Source organism: Syngnathoides biaculeatus, chromosome 20 (genome assembly GCF_019802595.1).
Source record: "Syngnathoides biaculeatus isolate LvHL_M chromosome 20, ASM1980259v1, whole genome shotgun sequence".
Classification (NCBI taxonomy): Eukaryota; Metazoa; Chordata; class Actinopteri; order Syngnathiformes; family Syngnathidae; genus Syngnathoides; species Syngnathoides biaculeatus.
Window position 1 is genome coordinate 5,659,658 of NC_084659.1, and position 18,566 is coordinate 5,678,223.

Below are 18,566 nucleotides of genomic sequence, written 5' to 3' on the forward strand. Positions count from 1 at the left end.
AGGAGCAGAATAAACGTCGACTTACATTGTCGACAAACCGTCCAGTTGTGGTTGAAACCAGCCAAGTTTCGCGAGATGTATCAGGGATAAACATCCGCCCGCAACCTTCACAATAAAAGGCGTTCGAAACCCCCACGAAGCTGGTCACACTTCTACACATGATCAAATACTTTAACAACGAACTACTTGGCAAGACCCCATTAAATTATATGCCCGTTTTCACATGAGATAAACACGACCCAACCAAAGACTACCTTCTCTTTTCTCTTTACTTTGAAGAGCAAGCGGCGTTTCATCAGCACAACTTTTGACTTGACTTTTTGAATAGCACGTGTGATTTCGGACGGTGGGTGGGGGGGGGGGGGGCTAGGGCACAAAGTGTGGGTTCAAACAGAGGTCAAGAGGAGGTGTTGCTTTCCACACACAAGAAAGATAAATTACACTATTTTTATTTTCAATGTCACCTTTAATAGCTGCACAGCTCTCCTCTCCCGCACAAGTGGAGCATTACAGCAAAAATACATTTTTCTACCTGCAGATTGTATTCAATGGAACAAAGGCACGGCTGAGGTTTTCCCATGGATGAACTTCTTCCTTCAATATGGCTTCAAGGCTTTGAATACAGCTATAAAATAATCACCATTTTGATTAACTCAACACACGGATGAAAAGATGCGCGACTGTCGTCGCACACTTGTTAACTATCCAGTTCGAAAATATGCATCATATATCATCAGCCTTTGGATAACACGTTGCCATAGTAACACATCATGCACGGATATGAGGCTCAAATAATGACCGATTCAGTGTATACGCACAAAAAAAAAAAAAAATGGCCGCCCGCAGAGGCCATCAAACAAGAAAAACGCAAGGGAGGAGGAAGTTGGGCCAAAAAAAAACAACACAAAATAAAATAAAATGAAAAAAAGTCATCATCACCAAAAAAGAAAAATCAGCAACCCGTCGTCCCTGAATTTACGTCATTTAAAGTGCCCCCACAAAATAAAAAGTTGCTACAACTGATGTCAAGTTCAGCTTCCGACATCCACATGTGACGAGTGTTTCCTTGGAGACGTTTGGAGTTAAGTACGGAGGCCAAAACTAGTCCAGCTATCTTTTTTTTTTTTTTTTTTAAACTAATTCCTAAATGCCCCATTTTTCCATTTATTGAGTCCATACAGACGATGTAAATATTTGAAAAATGACCGTAATGCCCCCTTTAGCTCCGTTTAAGCCAGTGTTTAATAGACATAACTCATTTAAATAAACCTCTACTCGATATATTCTGCATCTAGTTTCTTTTTTTTTTTTTTTTTGTTTTGTTTTGCTCCAGGCAACACCACAAAAAAATCTTTGGTTAAATATTGCGCGAGAATAAGAAAAAGACAAAAATAGACACAAATTGGAGTAGCTGTGGCATTTGTCCACTAGAAGGTGCCGTTTGACTACAAATGCTGATGCTCGCGTCTGGTGTACCACAAAGAAGAAGCAAGCAAGCAAGCGGACTGACTGTACTCTTCAAAATCCAGCAACATCTGTTGCTTCGGTCACAACGAGCTTTTCCTTCCCGTGTGCTAACAGACGACTCGCAAAAGGTTTGCAAATTTCCCGACAAAACTCAGCCGCATTTTCAAATTTCACTCAAAATCCCCCAAACTGCAATTTCTCTTTCCTGCTCTGCGCGCATCACGTGTCGCGTGTCCACTTTCGACGGACGCTCGCCCACCTCAGCCGCTTTTCATTCCACTTCCTCTTCCCCTCGCGATCGACTTCCCGAATCCGCCAAAACGAAGCGCCGTCGTCTTCCCGATTCCGACTTTCTCGTCTTCCCGGCTCAACTCCTTCGTGTTTGCTTTGGTTTTTCTTCGCTTCTCTGCGTTGTGATAGTTCCGCCGCAGCTGCTGAACTAAAAATTAAAGGCTCCACCCGTATAAATTAACAAAAAAAAAAATAATAATAATCTGTACAGACTGTTGTGAGGGAATTGAAAAAGTCTTTTGGGAGTCCATGGCACAGCAGTCCAAAAAGTCCAAATGCTTCTTTTTGCCATGCGTGATATGAAGCAAAAACCAAAAACCAAAAAAAAAAAAAACCAAATCAAAATGCCCCCCCTCGGGGTCAAGGTTCAAGTCTCAAGGGGCTCCTCCTCGCACCTCCCGCAGCGCCTCCTTCAGTCTGTGGCGATAGACGTCGTAGCGCCGCAGCAGCGCCTCCTTCTGCTCGTCCTCCTCCTTGTCCAGGATACGCAGGAAGTTGCGCAGCTCCGGGACGGAGAAAGCGTCCCACTGAGGAGGCCAGCGGCAAAATATTAGGAACGGGCCCCGCACGCTCGGACGCCGGGCAAAAGTTGGATTTGTTACGGGACCAACTACGAAGTCGTTGTAATTGTCGCTCAGAACGTTTACCAAGACTTCGCCGGTCTGCTGCTCCCGCAGGATGAAGCCCAGCGTGGCGTCGTCGGGTCCCGCCAACAGACGGAGGAACAGCGGCTGCTCCGCGTCCGACAGCTTGCAAACGTACACTAAAATCAGACGCACACACAAAAGCACTTGTCAGTTGTTTTCATGTCACGTTTCTGAACCAGCCAAGAATTTGAAGTTATCTTTTCAAATGAAACAAATCTAAAGATGTCACTGAAATTTCCGCCACGCTAGCTCGGGCTTGTGCGTGTGTTGATGGTGAGAACGCACAATCAGCGTCCTCGCCCTCGCCCGCGGCGTCTCACCTTGCTCGTCACGGTGGAACCGTTTGTACAGGGCATACTTCGCCGGGTTGTCAGCGACGGTGAATTTATTCAAGAGCGCCACAATCACCTGAAGACACGGTGAACAATCTTACGTGCGATGATGAACGCTTCCGAACGGCCGCACGTGGCGTCTGCGTACCTGTCTGACGGTGTTTTGCGAGCTGACGTGCAGCGTGTTGCTGACGCCCCGCGGCAGGTAGAAGGCCTCGGCCGCCGCCGCGTCGCCGCCGCCGCCGCGCGCCGTCACCGGCCTCCGCAGGTCCATCTGGACCTTGATGAAGCCCGTGTACACGCCGCCGGAACCCTGAGCCCACACAAACTCGGCTGATTTTTTTGCGCGCGGGCGTCAAGGTCAGACGGCCTCCGAGGGCCCCGCGGCGTCGCGCATTTAATCGCATTATTTCGTTAGAGGCCCGGCCGGTCGGGCGGGCACGTACGCTACGTGTGCGCGAGCGCGAGCGCAACAAGATGTCAGACGAGAAGGAGGAAGCAGAGATAGCACGGCAAGATCAAGTGATAGAGTGAAAGACAAAGACGGGGACCGGACGCCACGTGAACGATCGCGCTCTGTCCGCTGCACATCCAGCGAGTCGCTAATTCGCAGTGTTGTTCGAATCCCGACTGTGGTGCCTTCAGATGCGGGTCAACTGCTTTGATAAACATTCAACTATGAAAATGGCACATTAAAGCATTCACCCATTTCCAGTCATGCTTCTCCTCGAGTGGAGCCCATCGCGACGAGCCAAAAAGTGGTGCCGTCTTTTCGGCACCGTGTGCAGCGTTTGTCATGTCAGAAAAACAAAAGTGGGGGCGCAAAACTAAATGAGTTGTGAAGTTGCAATGGTAGAGTGACTTGACTGCAGACCCCCCCCCACAGTGAGCAGCGTGAAGCTTTATGTGGAAAGCAAATCGAGATCAAGATGAAGACCGAGATACTTGCATGTCGACTTGATGTAATCGCGCGCACACAACAGATTCATTTCCAAAACAAATGACTTCATGCAAACATAAAAAAAGTCATTCACTATTCATACGCGCAGTGTGTTTCTGTGTGTGTGTGTGGTGTGTGTGTGTGTGCGCGTACGCTCACCAGGGTCATTTTGAGGTGGTCTCGGGTCAACGTGTTGTACTGCTCGATCTTGTGCCTGATTTCCTCGCGGCTGAACTCGGTGCGCAGCTTGCTCTCCTGGTCCACATCCTGCGCGGAACCAGAAGCCCGACATCGTGATGAGTCAGCACAATCGCTTAGAACAGCAAAGCTCGGATGACCCTCGGCAGGACGGCCTCAAAGTCCGAATACTTTTGCGCACAGTCGGCTCGCGTTTCAGCGTGGCAAAAGTCGCAGACGACCGCCTCAGCTGAAACGGCGCTTGCGTTCAAGACCTGCTTGGCAGGCTTGCCGTTTGTTGCCATTATAGAAAATGGTTCTAATTGCTGTTTTTTTTTTTGTCTGGACGTTGAATTGGACCTTCTGGGACACACATGGGGAAAAAAAAAAAAAAAAATCCTCAAACACAATCTGTTCATTTGAAGTGTTTTGAACGTTGCTGTCAAAAATGAAAGGCCGCAACAATTCATCCAATGAGTCGAGTCCAAAAAAAAAACGTCGAGGCAAAACTTCAGCTCAGCGGCAAACGATCTGCCGCGGGGGCCGACGTGGTGGCAGACTCGCGCTCCACCGATTCTGTCGAAAAAGTCGTTCTAAAAACCTTCCGTCGCTCCAACCTTGACTCAAAAGTTCTGCGACGTGCTCGTGTCGCGATTCCGCAATCGGCACGGCGCAAACGTTGTCGTCAGAGCCGCGTTGGCTTCCGGCTAGCAGAACGCGCGCCAGTCGTGATTGTCACGCGTCGTGCAACGAACGCGCTTGCTCGGTGCATTCTTGCATTTGGACTTTATTGCACTCGTTCTGCTGCGTGTGTGTGTGTTGCTGCGCTTACAAGGGCATCAAGCTGCTGCGCTCTACTAAAAACCGCAGCGCAATTGTGCTGGGATGGCCGACCTTATATGGCCAAGACAACAGCTGGAGGAGCGCGCGCACCAAAGTGCGGCTGGCTGTCAATTACGGACACACATCATCGCATTCCACCGTTTTATGACTGCCGAGTACACCTGGTGGAGCGTCCGTCTACAACAAGGAGGGAACGGTGACCTCTCACGCCGAGGCCGTGCCGGCTCGGCTTTGGGGCAGGTAAGGAGATTAGCGAGGGCTTAAAAAAAGGAAGCGAGACGACCCAGACTAACACGACCAGCTCGGAAGAGATGAAATGCTGCTTTCCTCGGAACATTTTTCGGTCCTCTTTTCATGCAACTAAAACCGACCCAAAAGTGTCACGTCACCTCACGGCCACATTTGAATCCTCTCACAAACGCTAACCTCGACGGCTGAATCCAGTCCGAAGGCCGCGCGTCCGCTTATCTCGCCGCTCTCGCGGCATTCCGGCCTTCATCTGCCTGCCCGCATGTCAACACGCGACGTCACCGCGTGCTAAGCTACGCTAGGCCACGCTGCGGGAAGACCAAACACTGCAACTCGGACCAACTCCGTGGAACATTTACAACAAAAAAGACGCCCTCCTGACTTCAAGTTATTTATTTACTTTGGTGGTAATGTTACTTCCTGCTGCGGCCGCACGGCGAAGCCGAGACGGACCACACCTTTCCACATTCCTGCATTATTGGGTGAGAACACACACACAGTCGCTTCCATGTTGCCATCTGAGCGAATGTGAGCAAAAAAAGGAAAAAAAAAAAATAGCTGAAAGCAAAAGTGAAGTCTGCCAACCACCAAGGATAAAAAACAAAACTTGATTTTACTGGCACAAAACCACCGCAGCGTTCAGGACCACCAGGAAACACGAGCTTGGGGGGTAAAAAGTGACCAAGTGCCGAAGCAGGAGGGTAAAACGGGCGGGCAAGAACGCTAAACATCGAGATGGTCGCTTTTCCCACTTATGTTAGTTTTCAATTTCCTCGATGAGGAACTGGCTAACGCTTCATTTTGCACGTGCTGCTATCCTTTCCGTCGACTTGCACTCACGTTCTACTGGCGTATTTTTGACTGTACGGGTGGGGCGTGGGGAGAGGGGGAGGGGGGGGGGCAGGTCTGGTGAATGACGTGGGTGTCACTGAACGACTGGAGCTCGTCTCTTCTTGGATCTTTCCGACGACAGCCAGAATGATGAAATGAAGGCAAAAGATGCACAAGCGACCTGTTGTTGACTTTTTGGAGGATATTTTCGGTTGCTGGTGCAACATTGACATTTTCTCACGTCGGAGTAGCGCTTGCGAAACGCCGCCGGACCGAGTCGGTAGGGCAGTGAGTCACATGCGAGGCGGGCCCGCCTTCAACCACAACATGGATGACACGCGACAATGAAGCAACTTGTGAGGCCGTCCGCCGGAACGTCGCAACACGCCAGCCGGTTGCGCGTCTGTTGTGGAAAATGGCGGACGAGCAGCAGACGTCATCCCCGTCAAAACGTCTGCCCTGTCATCGGTGGCCATGACGACGGCGCTAATGTCAGTCATCCAGCGGCGACGTCGACTGAAACGACAGCCGAGTGATGACGCGGCAAAACATAGTTGACTGATGACGGACGGCATGCTGGGTAATTCGTCACGCAGGCCGGCAAACGTTCGTGGCAATGTTTCAGTGCCGCTTCAGTAACCAAAAAGAAGACAATCTGCAGTTTTGGGTGTCGGGAAAATAGCTCCAAATTCACCTCATTTAGTGACGACGAATATTTTCATCTGTATCGACGGCAGCGACACGGAGGACATACTTGTCCAACCGAGGCGATTTTGACTGGCTTTCAAGCACAAAGTCCTTCTCCAGCGTCTCTGCTGCACTGTGCAGACCCGATTCACGGCGGGACGCGTGCGCTCTTATCCTCTACTAGTACACGACCAGCCTTATGCGGCGAAATCTTTTCCGGCGAAAGATTCCACTGGCAGTCGTCGTGGAGACCTGCGGCGAGGAATCTTGTCAAATGTTTACATAACCTGCCGTAAACCGTGAAAAGGCCAGAGGTCAAAAAATAAAATCAATCCATGGAAATGTTGGTGGGCGTGTGCGTGCTCACCAAAGCCAGCAAAAGCCAAGAGTACCAATGCCAGCAACAGGAAGTGACGTACAATAGAAAGATGGAGGAAGGAAATCGAGAGCAAGAGAATGTTTTGGGAAGTGGGGGGGGGGGGGAGGGGGCGTCATTCAGGATGACCTCACGGGACGCCGACTAAAAACACAGCAGGATATTTGTCCCGCCTTCATACAGAACGCCGTTATTTAATGACAATGTTGTTATGATCGATGCTCAAATGAGAATGGCAGAAGCCAAAAAAGGAGGAAGATCCACCCCCCCCCCCCCCTCCCGCATAAAATACAAAGGCTGAGACGTGGGGGTGATGCAGGCACGCCGAAGTGATCGCGCTTTGGAGATCAAACAGGCAGTCCATACGAAAGTCCGCAAGGATGCTCACGATTGACATCACAACTCGTCTATGAACGTCCCCGCTGCCGTCGTGCCAACTTTGACGGCTACGTTCTGCACTTCTTCACTTTGCCAGTCCAAAAGGAGCGGCAGCCAAAGTCTTGCTGGAAATTGTTTAACGGGACAAGCCGAAGAAGATCTGACTTTGCTTTCCGAGGAACGGACGACCTGAACCTCCCTCCACACGCAGAATCAGCAAAAAGCGCTTTCAAAGGCACAAAGACGCGGGCGACGTGGGCCAAAACATACTGGCACGCGTCCCCGCTGTCCGAAAACCCACAAACAAGACACCGGTGCGCGTGCGTGCGTCTCGTGAAGACATTTGCACACGGAGGCGCTTTTATGCTGACAATCGGGTCTTCTTATCCAAATGATTCGGGACATTTCACTGCTTTGAAATCCGCAACTTGCGGCTTCATCTTCCTTAAAGGGAACTTTCTGACGGTGATGTTCATCTGAAAGTTCTGCTGAAATTATTATTATTATGATTATTATTATTTTTTTTTTTTTTTTTGTCTCTCGGCACGTCTTGTTGCCCGGGGGCACCCCCACCTTCCCACTTTATTAAATGTCACAAACTTCAGTCTGCACCCGGGATACGCTCGGATTAAAACCCGCAAAGGACAACTTCACACGGGAGGACTTGAACAAACACAAAGGCGTCACCGCAAGACTGAATTTAAGAGTGTCGTACAGTACCACAGTTGTAAAAAAAAAAAAAAAAAAAAAAAAAACGTAAGTCATAAAAAGCTCTGCTTGTAAGTATTGTCGTATGTTCTGTTTGTATGCGTCGCTGCTCTGAGTGCATAAAGTAGCAGTAATACTATGCAATACTGCACACTTTTAAAGTCAGTTGAAGTACGTTGAAAGTGTTTCGAGGACAGGGGGGTTGTCCAACTTTCAAAGAGCTCCCTCGTCCCTCATTGGAGATCACAGAGTCTGTGAGATTGCGGGTGGGCCCGGAACGTGGGACCGGCCCGTGCCCTTTAACTCGGCAAACAGGACCAGAAGGCCCAAGCGGTCATTTCACATACGTTGGGGGGGGGGGGGGGCAGCTCCGGGCCCTCTGAGGCTGTAATTAGCGCTGGCACTGGCAGGCGAGCTTCCCGAGGGAGGCCCCATCTTTCGGGGGCGACCTCTCCGGGAGACCTCTGCGGGCCGCGCGCCCGCGTTCAAAGTTTTGTTTCGGGAGGGCCCATCCGACATTTCATAAACAGGAGTTCGTTCCTGTCACAGCACCGACATCCAAACGGTGCGCACCACGTCAGTTGCGTCAACATTCTGGCCCCGATAGTCCACGACCCGGAGTCCCCCCCCCCCCGCACGCTTTTCAAGGATTTAAACAACCGAAAGGATCCAAACACAACTCGACTGACGGTGATCTTCGCTTCGTGTGACTTATTAGGGTTAATTCGCTGTGCGGGTGGGGCGGCAGCAACATGACACTGGTGGCCACCAACTACATCTTCAGCATAAACACTGATGGGGATGGGGGGCGGTGTCAAGCCTCAAAAGTGGTTGCTCAGCAAACTGCATATTGCGTCTATTATGTGAGATTGACTGGGGGGGAGAAGACAAGTTTGTAACGTTGAGCGCCTCCGTCATTGCAATCAACATTTTCATCGCGATATTTCTTCCGATTCTCGACAGGAAGGAGAAAAGAAAAAGACAGGTGGCGCAGCCCTTGAATTCGAGTCCATTTAAAGCGTTTCACGTCACAGCATGAAAAAGTTCCAAACAATCATTCCCACGGATTGACCTTTTACCTTGCTCTCTGCGACTTTGCCCAAAGGTTTCTTGAAGAAAGAAGTCCTGGCCGTGAAAAAGTATTCCTCGGAGTCGTCCTCCAAGCTGCTGTAGCCGCTGCTCATGGTGCTCGTCCACGTCATTGGCGGGGGCAAAAGTCTCGTCTGCGACTCGGCCGCGTCCTACTCATTCCCGGTTGGATTTTAAAAAAAAAAAAAAAAAAAAATGAAATTCACTTGGAAAAACAAAACAAAAAAAAAACTGACCCTGAATTAGTTGATCCTCGCGTCGACGTTCGTTCGCCGAGTCTCATTTCCGCCTTCCGAGCCGCTCGCGAGTCTCCCTCCCAGCGGTCGCTTTAACCGCCCCCATCTTTAGCTTTCAAACAAAAGTGCCACCGCTCGCGATTACGCCTTCTATTTCCCGTGGCCTGCTTCGCTAGACTTGAAAGTGCACATACCGTGGGGGAAAAAAAACAACAAAAACAAAAATAAAAGTTGGCGGAAACGCACTCGGAGCGTTTACGGCGACTGTCACTGACTGAAAACTCCAGGCGAGAAGATACAGTGAGACCACGCCCACCACAACAGCTCTCGGGAAAACAGCCAATGGGAAGTCCGTACCCACAACCAACCAATCAGCGCCAGCATCGCGAGTGATTGCGTCACTAACAAGGAAGTAACCGCAACTTCTATTAAATGTTTATATTTGTGTGTAATACAGCAAAATATTTCAATTAAAAACAAAAAAAGCTGTAATGTGCTATTGAAATAGTTTGTGGGGTTTTTTTTTCAAACTTTGTTTTTCTTTGTCAGGGACAATTTATTGAGCAAACAAAGGACTGAAAACAAAGGGAAAAAAACGTGAAAAGCAATCCTATCCATCCATTTTCTTCGCCGCTTATCCTCACGAGGGTCGCAGGGTGTGCCGGAGCCTGTCCCAGCTGTCAACGGCCAGGAGGCGGCGTACACCCTGAACTGGTCGCAAACAGCCGCACTCATGATCACACTTGGGGGCAGTTTAGAGTGACCAATTAATGTTGCGTGTTTTTTGGAATGTGGGAGGAAACCGGAGTGCCTGGAGGAAACCCACGCAGGCACGGGGAGAACATGCAAACTCCACACAGGCGAGTCCGAGATTTTCACCCGGGACCTCCCAACTGCGAGGCCAACGCTTTAGCAGCTGATCCACCGTGCCGCCTGGAAAGCAATCCTAAACCGCAAAAATGAACCGCGGGCAGAAAGGCCCGAGGAGCTGCAAAGACTCCCTCGGAACCCGATCCGTCCGGCGAGCTCGGTGTCACTCTGCATGTTCACGGCGAGCTCTTTCAAAAAAAAAAAAAAAAGCCTCACACACCCACACCAGCGAGAAGGAAGATGCCCCCCCCCCCCCCCCCCCCCCAGTCCGAAAATAAAAGGAGGTCAGCGTCGTAGTGGTTTGGCACAGCTGTGGACGAGGATGCCACCAAGTTCCCATACTCAGAAGGACGTTTCACAACGGTGATGTCAACCATGAGATGGTTTCAGTCAGAAGAGGGCGGAAGGAAGAACGGAGGCATTTATTCAAACATGAGAAGAGGCACAAAAACAAAAAAAGCAGGCTCAGCAAGTCCGGCCGCATCGCAAACGGGAGCTTGGCCTTCCGAGGAGACGTTTAAGACAGACGAGCTCTCGTTTAAGAGCGCTCAAAATAAACGCGGCACAAAAGGGGCGAGCGAGCCGCCATCCGTCGTCTTGACTTTTAAACAAATCCAAAAGCGGCTCGCGCGCTTCCGATAAGCAGGCCTCCTCGCTGTTGCCCTTTAGCTTCACACGTCACTCTGGAGGAAGACAAGACGGAGGGAAGGGAAGAACAATTCGGGGCTTTTGTTTCGGGCGTGCCGCGAGTGTGTGTGTGTGCGTGTGTGCAGACAGGGCGTGTTTACATGCACGTAACACGCATGTGTGGAATGTCAAAGCGGAGCAGAGGCCGGCGACCGCCGACGACCCGCCGTGAGTGTTTCACAACATCAAAACTCAAAGATTCAGTTGCACAAAGGGGGCGGGGGCGGGGGGGGGTGAGATTTTTTTCACTAGATATTTGTAACTTTCAAACATGAACGATAAAAGATTATGATGGTTGTATAGTTTACCTACTTTGGAATGGAAAAAAGTTTTTTTCTTTTTTTTTTACTGAACCTGCATGACTGCCTCCAAGTCAAGCCTGAAAATGCTTCCAAAGTCAGTTTCAGTTTTTGTCATCTTTGTATCCTCCAGTATGTATTTGGGGATTTTCCTCGTCGCCTTTTCATTTTTCCCTTCCTTTTTTATCCACTTTGGGCCCGTCGGGAGGTGCGCGCGGTACCAGTCGGCCGACGAGATCTCGTTCCCAAAGGCCTCGGGACTCGGGAAAGCCGTCTTCAAAGTGTGCGTGTCGCTCACTCGGGTTCCGTATTTCATCGTGACAGACAAAATGCGCGTTGGGGGGGGGGGGGGTGGACCGCCGGCCTCGGAGGTCTGATTCGCGCCTTAAAAACGAGGTGAATAACGTCGCTAAATGCTAACTTTGTCAGAATGATCAACTTTAGATGAAAAGGAGGAAAAGGGGCTTTTTGGGGGGGTAAGAAGTTCAAAACAAGCTAAATAGTGTTGATGGAGTTCAAAATACAATCTGTGATCTGACTTTTGAGAAATTTAAGATGTTGATCTTATTTTCAGGGGTGGGGGGCAAATACTTTTAAGAAATAGGCATTTGAACAAAAAACATGCAGCAACACGTGTCAACTCACATCATACAGTCAGATCGTCTTTATCCTCCGTGTAGATCAGTCAGACTTCCCCCGGGTGGCCAAATGACATACAAGAAAGCCGCAACGCCGCACAAACATTTTTTAAAATCATCATATTCTATTTGATTCCGTTACTTGAATAGGTTTTAATGAATTATAGCATTATATCGTGTTTTTTTTATGAGCAAAAATTGATTTTTATCGGAGAGGCTGGAGCAGATTGGCGGTGTTTTCATTCAGTTTCAGTGGCGGAAGATGATCTGAGATGAGAGTGTTTTGAGTTCCAACTGGAGTCAGGGAGCCAATCCGACTTGTATTTCAAGGCATCGCTGCACATTTTGCCCATTTCTCCTTCTCTTGTTATGTTTCACCCAAAAAATATTGGCTTGTATTTTTTGTTTTGTTCTTGCGCTTGTTTTGAATAGATCCCCCCCCCCCCCCGCCCCCAACCTGTCCATTTTTTTTTTTAGGGGAGGGGATTGGGGGTTTACACGTGTTGTTTGGAATGGAGGCACTTTCAAACTGAGTTATCCTTGATGAGAAATACATTTGTTTTTGGTTTTTGTTTTGTTTAATGTGATGACTGGCAGAAAGTCCCGAAGTTATTTCCGTCTTATCATTCACTCGTCCCTGAACTTTGAAATCGTGTCATTTGGAGCAAATGGTTAACCGAGGCTCGAGGATAATAGCAAAGGCGCACGGCGCGAGTCTGGAGCCCCGCCCTGATAGACATCACAGCCCGTCTTTCAACTTCCCCCAAGTCCGTCTTTGCTAAAGCGCCAAACGAGGCCTCGCGGACGCCCGGCAAGCAGGCCGGCGGGTAAAGTGGACCCCCGAGAACCGAATCCTGCCACAGAGGCCGGGCGCCGTCGCCCGCGTCTCTGAGCGAGCCGGCTGGCGTCCGCGTCATCCGCCGGGAGATTACAGATTGTCGGATAAACCGGCGGCCGGGCGGGGTCCTCGGCCGCGAGACCGCCCGGGTGGCGGCGACCTGGGCCCCCTCGAGACAACAACACAGCGAGTTGTGAGCATAATCAGAGGAAGCCATCGTCAAACGTTGCAGAAAAAAAATTTTTTTACAGTGGCTTCGTCCAACGAGAAAATGAACAGTACATGACATTTGACAAGAAAAAAAATAAAAACAGTTTTTTTTACAATTCCCCCCCTCCCAATAGAAAAATGTTTTTCCAGGAAATGTCAGAAATTAGCCAGAACAGCAACACAATTAGGGCAAAAAAACAAAATGTTTTTTCGTAAAACAAAATTCCAAATTAAATGAAGGAAAAAAAAAAAAAAAAAATCACATACACAGGAAGAAAAAAATGTGACCATAAGAAATAGTCTTGCTATTATCATCTAAAAGTCACAAGAAAAAAAAAATTGGATCGAAAGCAGATAAAAGGGACACGTCGGCCTCCAAAAAGCACAAAAAGGGAAGCTTTGTGCGTCCTGACCCGCACGCGACCCGCTTAATCCGCAAAGATTATTCCCCGGCGTCTGCCATAATTCATGTCTGACACACACGCAGGCAGGACAACAATGCGAGCATCCAGGGGAGGGGGGGGGAGGGGGGGCAACTCAGACGGGGGACATATTTGCCGTTTGGCGGACATGTTTTGGCAGGCCGAGCTCAACCTGTCGTCATTTCTGTTCCAGAACCTCAAGCACAAAAGAGGCCTGAATAGAAACATAAGCAAGCAAGATGTTTATTTACATGCTTTTCATTGCTTTATGAAATATGAAAAGACGCTAGTCGGCTTTTCGGCCGCGAGGGGCCGACCTGAGGCACGAGTGGAAAAGAACGTCCGCAAACGGAGACGAGCTCGCAAAGTTGCGGGCTCGCCGGTAATTTGCAAAATCAGCATGGTCGTGACCTTCGACCTCAGCGTTGCACATGTGACGCTGACCTTTGACCTACCTGATACCAAACACCCGCCGCCCTTTCGTCACCAAGTTAAGCGTAAGCGACTCAAGTTCAAACGGCCTCATGCGCGGCGGGCACCTTCCGTCACCTTTGACCTCTCCATTCAGTCAACCGGGATGTCGCAAAAACATGTTTCGACGTCGACCGGGGGGATTTTTCACGAGAGCTGTGGGACAAACGCGAGCGTTGCATTTGTCAAAAAATGAACGCACATGTTGCGCAGGGCTCTTGAAAGACGGTAACACAAACCAGAAGCGCGCACACACACACACACACACACACTGATGCCTTCCAGGAATCTAACACGCACACACAAGCCATTCTTGAAGAGTGACGCACGAAGGGTGTGTGAGACCCCATCTTGGGTGGGTGGGGGGCTCCAAGAGTCTGTACTCCTGAATACGCATTTGCACACACATCCAAATACTCCATTAGTAAACCACATCCATTTTCTTTTGCCGCTTATCCTCACGAGGGCAGCTGTCAACGGGCAGGAGGTGGGCGGGGTACACCCTGAACTGGTTGCCAGCCAATCGCAGGGCACGTCGACACACCTCGGGGAAATTTAGAATTATTCCAATGAATGTTGCATGTTTTTGGGACGTGGGAGGAAACCGTCGCAGGGACGGACGGGGAGAACACGCAAACTCCACAAAGGCGGGGCCGGGATCAAACTTGGGTCCTCAGAAGTGCGAGGCCAATGCTTTTCAAGCGGATCCACCGTACTGCTAATAAACAACATTAATAATTCAATTCAATAATTGTAATGCTGTACTAGGACATTTCTTTTTCATCCCAAAAACCTATTTTGATAAATGTAGAAATACTATTCAACATTTCAAGATAAACCATTTAAATTTTATTATTTAGAAAAATAAATCACACTTAATTTTCTTCCGATTTGAAAAATTTAAATTGCATTTGTTTTTTTTGTTGTCTAACTATAAGCACAGAAGTGTAACGGAATGGACTGCCCTCGTGTGGCAACATACGGAACTGCAACAAAAAGTACAATCAAGCGAAATGTTTCTCGTGCCTAAATTGTTCCTGTTTCGCAGTCACACTGTACAATCTCTTTTTGATTTTTTTATTTTCCCAAAAAACTGAACCTGAGCCTATCAGTGAAGCGATGTAACGCACACAAGCACACCCGCACGTGCACGAATCCACTCACATGTGTCGGCGTCGCGAGGTTGCCGTTATTGTTGAGCCGGTCCTGAGTGGCGGGCGACGCCACCGCAGGAGGGTGGCAGTCGAGGGTCACGCGGCTTCGACAGGCGGCGTGACACGCGTACTTGCAGGCTGCAAACAAACAACAAACGTCAGCTTGACATGTGCGCACACACACACACACAAACAGATCGCAGTCTGTGCTCATAATCATTCAGTTGGATATGAAAAATGCCCGCATTGAGCGTGTGTATTTTGTGCGCATTCATGCGAGTGTGTATCAGTATGTGAGCCTGTGTTTTATCGTGTGTGTGTGAGTGTTGTGCAAGTGTGTGTTTTGGACAACACAGTTGAGAAAAAAAAATTGCAAAATTCCTCAAAAGTAGTTTGAGAACGAGCAAATAATTCCCAACGCAGACTTGAAAATTCTGCAGGAAAACAAAAACACGCAGGAAGACCCTCGGGCAGACGGGTAGCCGCACCCCCTACCTGCTTTTTGCACCTGCCGTCCAGCCGTCAGACTGCACGAGGCTCCGCCCATTCCCCCCCCCCCCCCACCTCAGCCAATCAATCGCATCCTCCGGGTCGCTCGGTCCCGACCGACCATCTGCGTTTTGCCTCCGCCGTCCGCCGGCGCCGTCCGACACCCCCCGACGCGCACGCACACGCCGGCGCTGTCCGGTTTTGCCGACTGGGCACTTTTGCACGGGGAGCGCTGAGTCACGCTTTCTGGCGGGCCCGCCTGACGTCTCCTGTTGTGTCTGGCGGATTTCCGACCAGCCCCGATCCCGACGGGAAGCGGCGGCCCTTCCGTTGCCGCGTCAGACGGGGGGGGGGGTTCAGTCCCAAAGCCGCAGAGTTCAAAGGTCATACAATGAGGCTCGGGGGGGCTAGTCGGGTTTGCGGTTGCGGGCCGAGGAAGAAAGAGAACCTCAGCGGAGGTGAATAGCGAGGGGCAGGGACCACGCGGTGGGTTCCTGGACGGTCGTCACCACGGTGACCAACCAAAAGCAGCAGAATACAAACATTTGTGAGGATTAGGGTTTGGGATTCCTTCCTGAGGAACATGACACAAAAAAAACCTCAAGACGCCACGAGCGAGCCAGCAAGACGACACGTCGTCGAGCGCAAAGAACTCTCAAGAAGCGCAAAGGAAGTCCGCTTTGATTTGAGAGGGAGACTCACCGGAGTTCTTCCACAGCGAGCTGACCCGCAGCCGTCCCGAGCAGAAAAAGTCGGAGAAGCGCCGCAAACTTCTGCCAAAGTTCTTGACGAGCCCCATCGCGCCGCCGTGCCGTGCCGCGTCCGCTCGGAGCGGCCCGACGCTGCCGTCCACGCCGCCGCCGCCGCTGGAGTGCGGCGGTCCGGAGCGACCCGTCCCACCCCACGCGCTCGCCGACCCCCGCTTGTGAGGCTCAGCTGCTTCCCCCATGTTTGCTCAGCCATTGTGACACTTGGGCTCCACAAAACACACACACACATTGTGCCACAATCACAAATTCTCACACACACACACTTCGAATTTGACGGATTCCTGGACTGCGGGGAACTCGAACCTCTTTAGAGGACGGTTGCGCTTGGACCGACCGCGGGAATTCTTGTCCAAACGTTGCTCCGGGCCAACTTTTGGGGACCGGAAGAAGAGCCCCGAGGGCCGCGAGCTCATCGGGAGCTCGGACAACTTTTGCGGTGTCCTCTGAACACAACTCAAGTCGAGTACGAGGAACTCGAGCTACAATCGGAGAGGACAGCGAACGGCCGCTCTCGAGAACGACCCCTGCCGCAAAAAGCAAAAAAAAAAAAAAAAAACGGCAATAATTACAAATTACAATTGCCGATAAGATGACAGCTAAGATGACTATTTGTGTCCAAACTCACTTCAACATAGTTCCTTGACACCTGGACGCAACAAAATGATCCCAAAGATGCTTTTTTTCTTTTTCTCATCCACAAAAACATGAAGACGGCTTCCCAAAATATTGTTTTGGTTCTGCCAACGAGCGAAGACGTCGAGGGACGTCGACGCTCGTGCGGAAGTGAGCGACGACGCCGTTCGAGGCCAAACGCAGCCGAGGGTTGCGACACGAAAACAAACTTTGGTCCGCTTTTTGGAATTTTCAGCTGGGCCGGCTCGCCGACCGGACCGGACCGGACCGGGTTGGCCCGCGTGCCGACGGCATTCCAGACGGCACCGTCGCGCTCGCGCCGAACCGTCGGGGGACATTTTTGACGTGACGGAAGACTGGCAAGAAAAACTTTTTGTTGAGGTTCGGCAGGAACAACAGATTTTCTTTTTTTTTCTTTTTAATTTGAAAGATTTTTTTTCCCCCCCAGGCGTTTTGCGTCTTTCATTACGTCAACTTTTGAAACGCGGCATTTGTCATTAGCGTCGAATGAATTTATTTGGAACGCTTTCAATTTCAGTTTGTACAATCCACACATTTGAAAACTAATTTGAAATTGACATTTTTTTTTATATCTTGCTCAAAGCCTCGTAATTATGATTTTTGACAATGGCATCATTCATTTTCTTTGTTGTGGACGTTAACGCCTTTCTTTTGTTGACATCAAAGAGAAAGGCGCGCATAAAGAGCATTTGCAGTGAGCAAAGCACAAATGTCTTCCACCCCCCCCCCCCCCCCCCCCCCCGGCACATTCTTCCATTAATCTTTGCTCATTTTCCCACAGACTTCCCGCACCGGGTCGAACGGCCTCGCCAACTTCAACCCAGACCGGGAGAAGGAATTTAATTTTTTTGGGGGGGGAGGCGGCGTGGAAAACGACACGAGGGGACACGAAGGCGCATCCCGGTGGGAACTTTGAGGGACTGACCTGCACAGGTGAGCCCCCCGTGGAAGATGTACCCGCAGCACACGTCACACCAGGTGCCCTCCCCGCCGGTTCCGAAGCCGTGGCCCTCGCCGCGCTCCTCCTTCACCCTGGGGTCCTTCTCCCCGGGGCTGAAGATGGTCCTGACGTCGGGGGGTTTGAATCCCTTCTTGCGGGCGCGAGGAGGCCCCCCGGCGCGACCCTCCTCCGGGTCGCCGGCGCTCCTCCGCTCCGGACTCCGCCACGCCGCCTGCAGGCTCTCCAGACTGGGCGGCTGAGGGGACGGGTGCTGCCGGACCAGCTTCACCATCGCCCCCTTGTTGCCTTTGGGGAAGCGCAGCCTGACGCCCGGCGGCGGCGACGGCGGAAGGAGGTCGCGAGCCCCGTGGTGGATCACCTTCATTGTCGTCGGCGTGAAGTTGGCGACTGGCCACCCCGCTTCCTGGTCGCCGAGCAGGTTGAGGCGGTCGGCGCGGCTCAGAACGGGTTGGATCTCATTTCAATGCAGGCGGCGGCGGACGACCCAAGTTAAAAAAAAAAAAAAAAAAAAAGGGACAGTTCATTAGATTCTCAATATGGCGCACGAGGTCACTTCTCCACAAATACGTTGATTCGCTGAACTTCTTTTTACACTTCAGCGTCATTTTCACGAAAAGTTCGTTGCAGTTTTGCGACTGTTGTAATTCCCAAGTTGCCCACAGGAGGGCGCCGTTTCACAATTCTCCAAACCAATAAACCTTCCTGAAACAGAAAATAAAAAAGCTTCAAAGTACAAACAAATCAGTCAGGACAACTTCGTAGTTGAAAACGCGTTCAATTCGTGTACTTTTATTTATTTTTCATAACTCAGTGTACATTTATCAAGACAAGCTAACAGCAAATCAATATTGC

General features: G+C 50.4%; 1 protein-coding gene across 2 annotated transcripts; it reads right to left on the reverse strand.

Moving 5' to 3' along the window:
- Nucleotides 1-472: 472 nt before the first annotated feature.
- On the reverse strand, nt 473-18,386 carry rassf3 (Ras association domain family member 3). 2 transcript variants are annotated; one of them, XM_061806821.1, is made up of 8 exons: nt 17,679-18,383; nt 14,851-14,978; nt 9,006-9,167; nt 3,837-3,944; nt 2,886-3,050; nt 2,726-2,813; nt 2,406-2,521; nt 473-2,285 (listed from the first exon to the last, which is right to left on the reverse strand). In XM_061806821.1, the coding sequence occupies exons 1-8, from the start codon at nt 18,076-18,078 to the stop codon at nt 2,133-2,135; spliced, it is 1,320 nt and encodes a 439-aa protein (XP_061662805.1). In that variant the 5' UTR covers nt 18,079-18,383; the 3' UTR covers nt 473-2,132. The 2 variants fall into 2 exon arrangements, with proteins under 2 accessions (XP_061662805.1, XP_061662806.1); XM_061806822.1 differs by lacking the exon at nt 9,006-9,167 and having other exon boundaries at nt 17,679-18,386.
- Between the last annotated feature and the right edge of the window lie 180 nt (nt 18,387-18,566).

What these genes read in the sequence shown, in the direction of transcription:
- rassf3 (XM_061806821.1), bottom strand. Translation starts at nt 18,078, where the DNA reads ATGAAGGTGATCCACCACGGGGCTCGCGACCTCCTTCCGCCGTCGCCG. An exon ending in ACCTCGCGACGCCGACACAT is followed by an intron (nt 9,168 to 14,850) that starts GTGAGTGGATTC and finishes GGGAATGAGTAG; the next exon opens with GACGCGGCCGAGTCGCAGAC. An exon ending in AGCAGACCGGCGAAGTCTTG is followed by an intron (nt 2,286 to 2,405) that starts GTAAACGTTCTG and finishes TGGCCTCCTCAG; the next exon opens with TGGGACGCTTTCTCCGTCCC.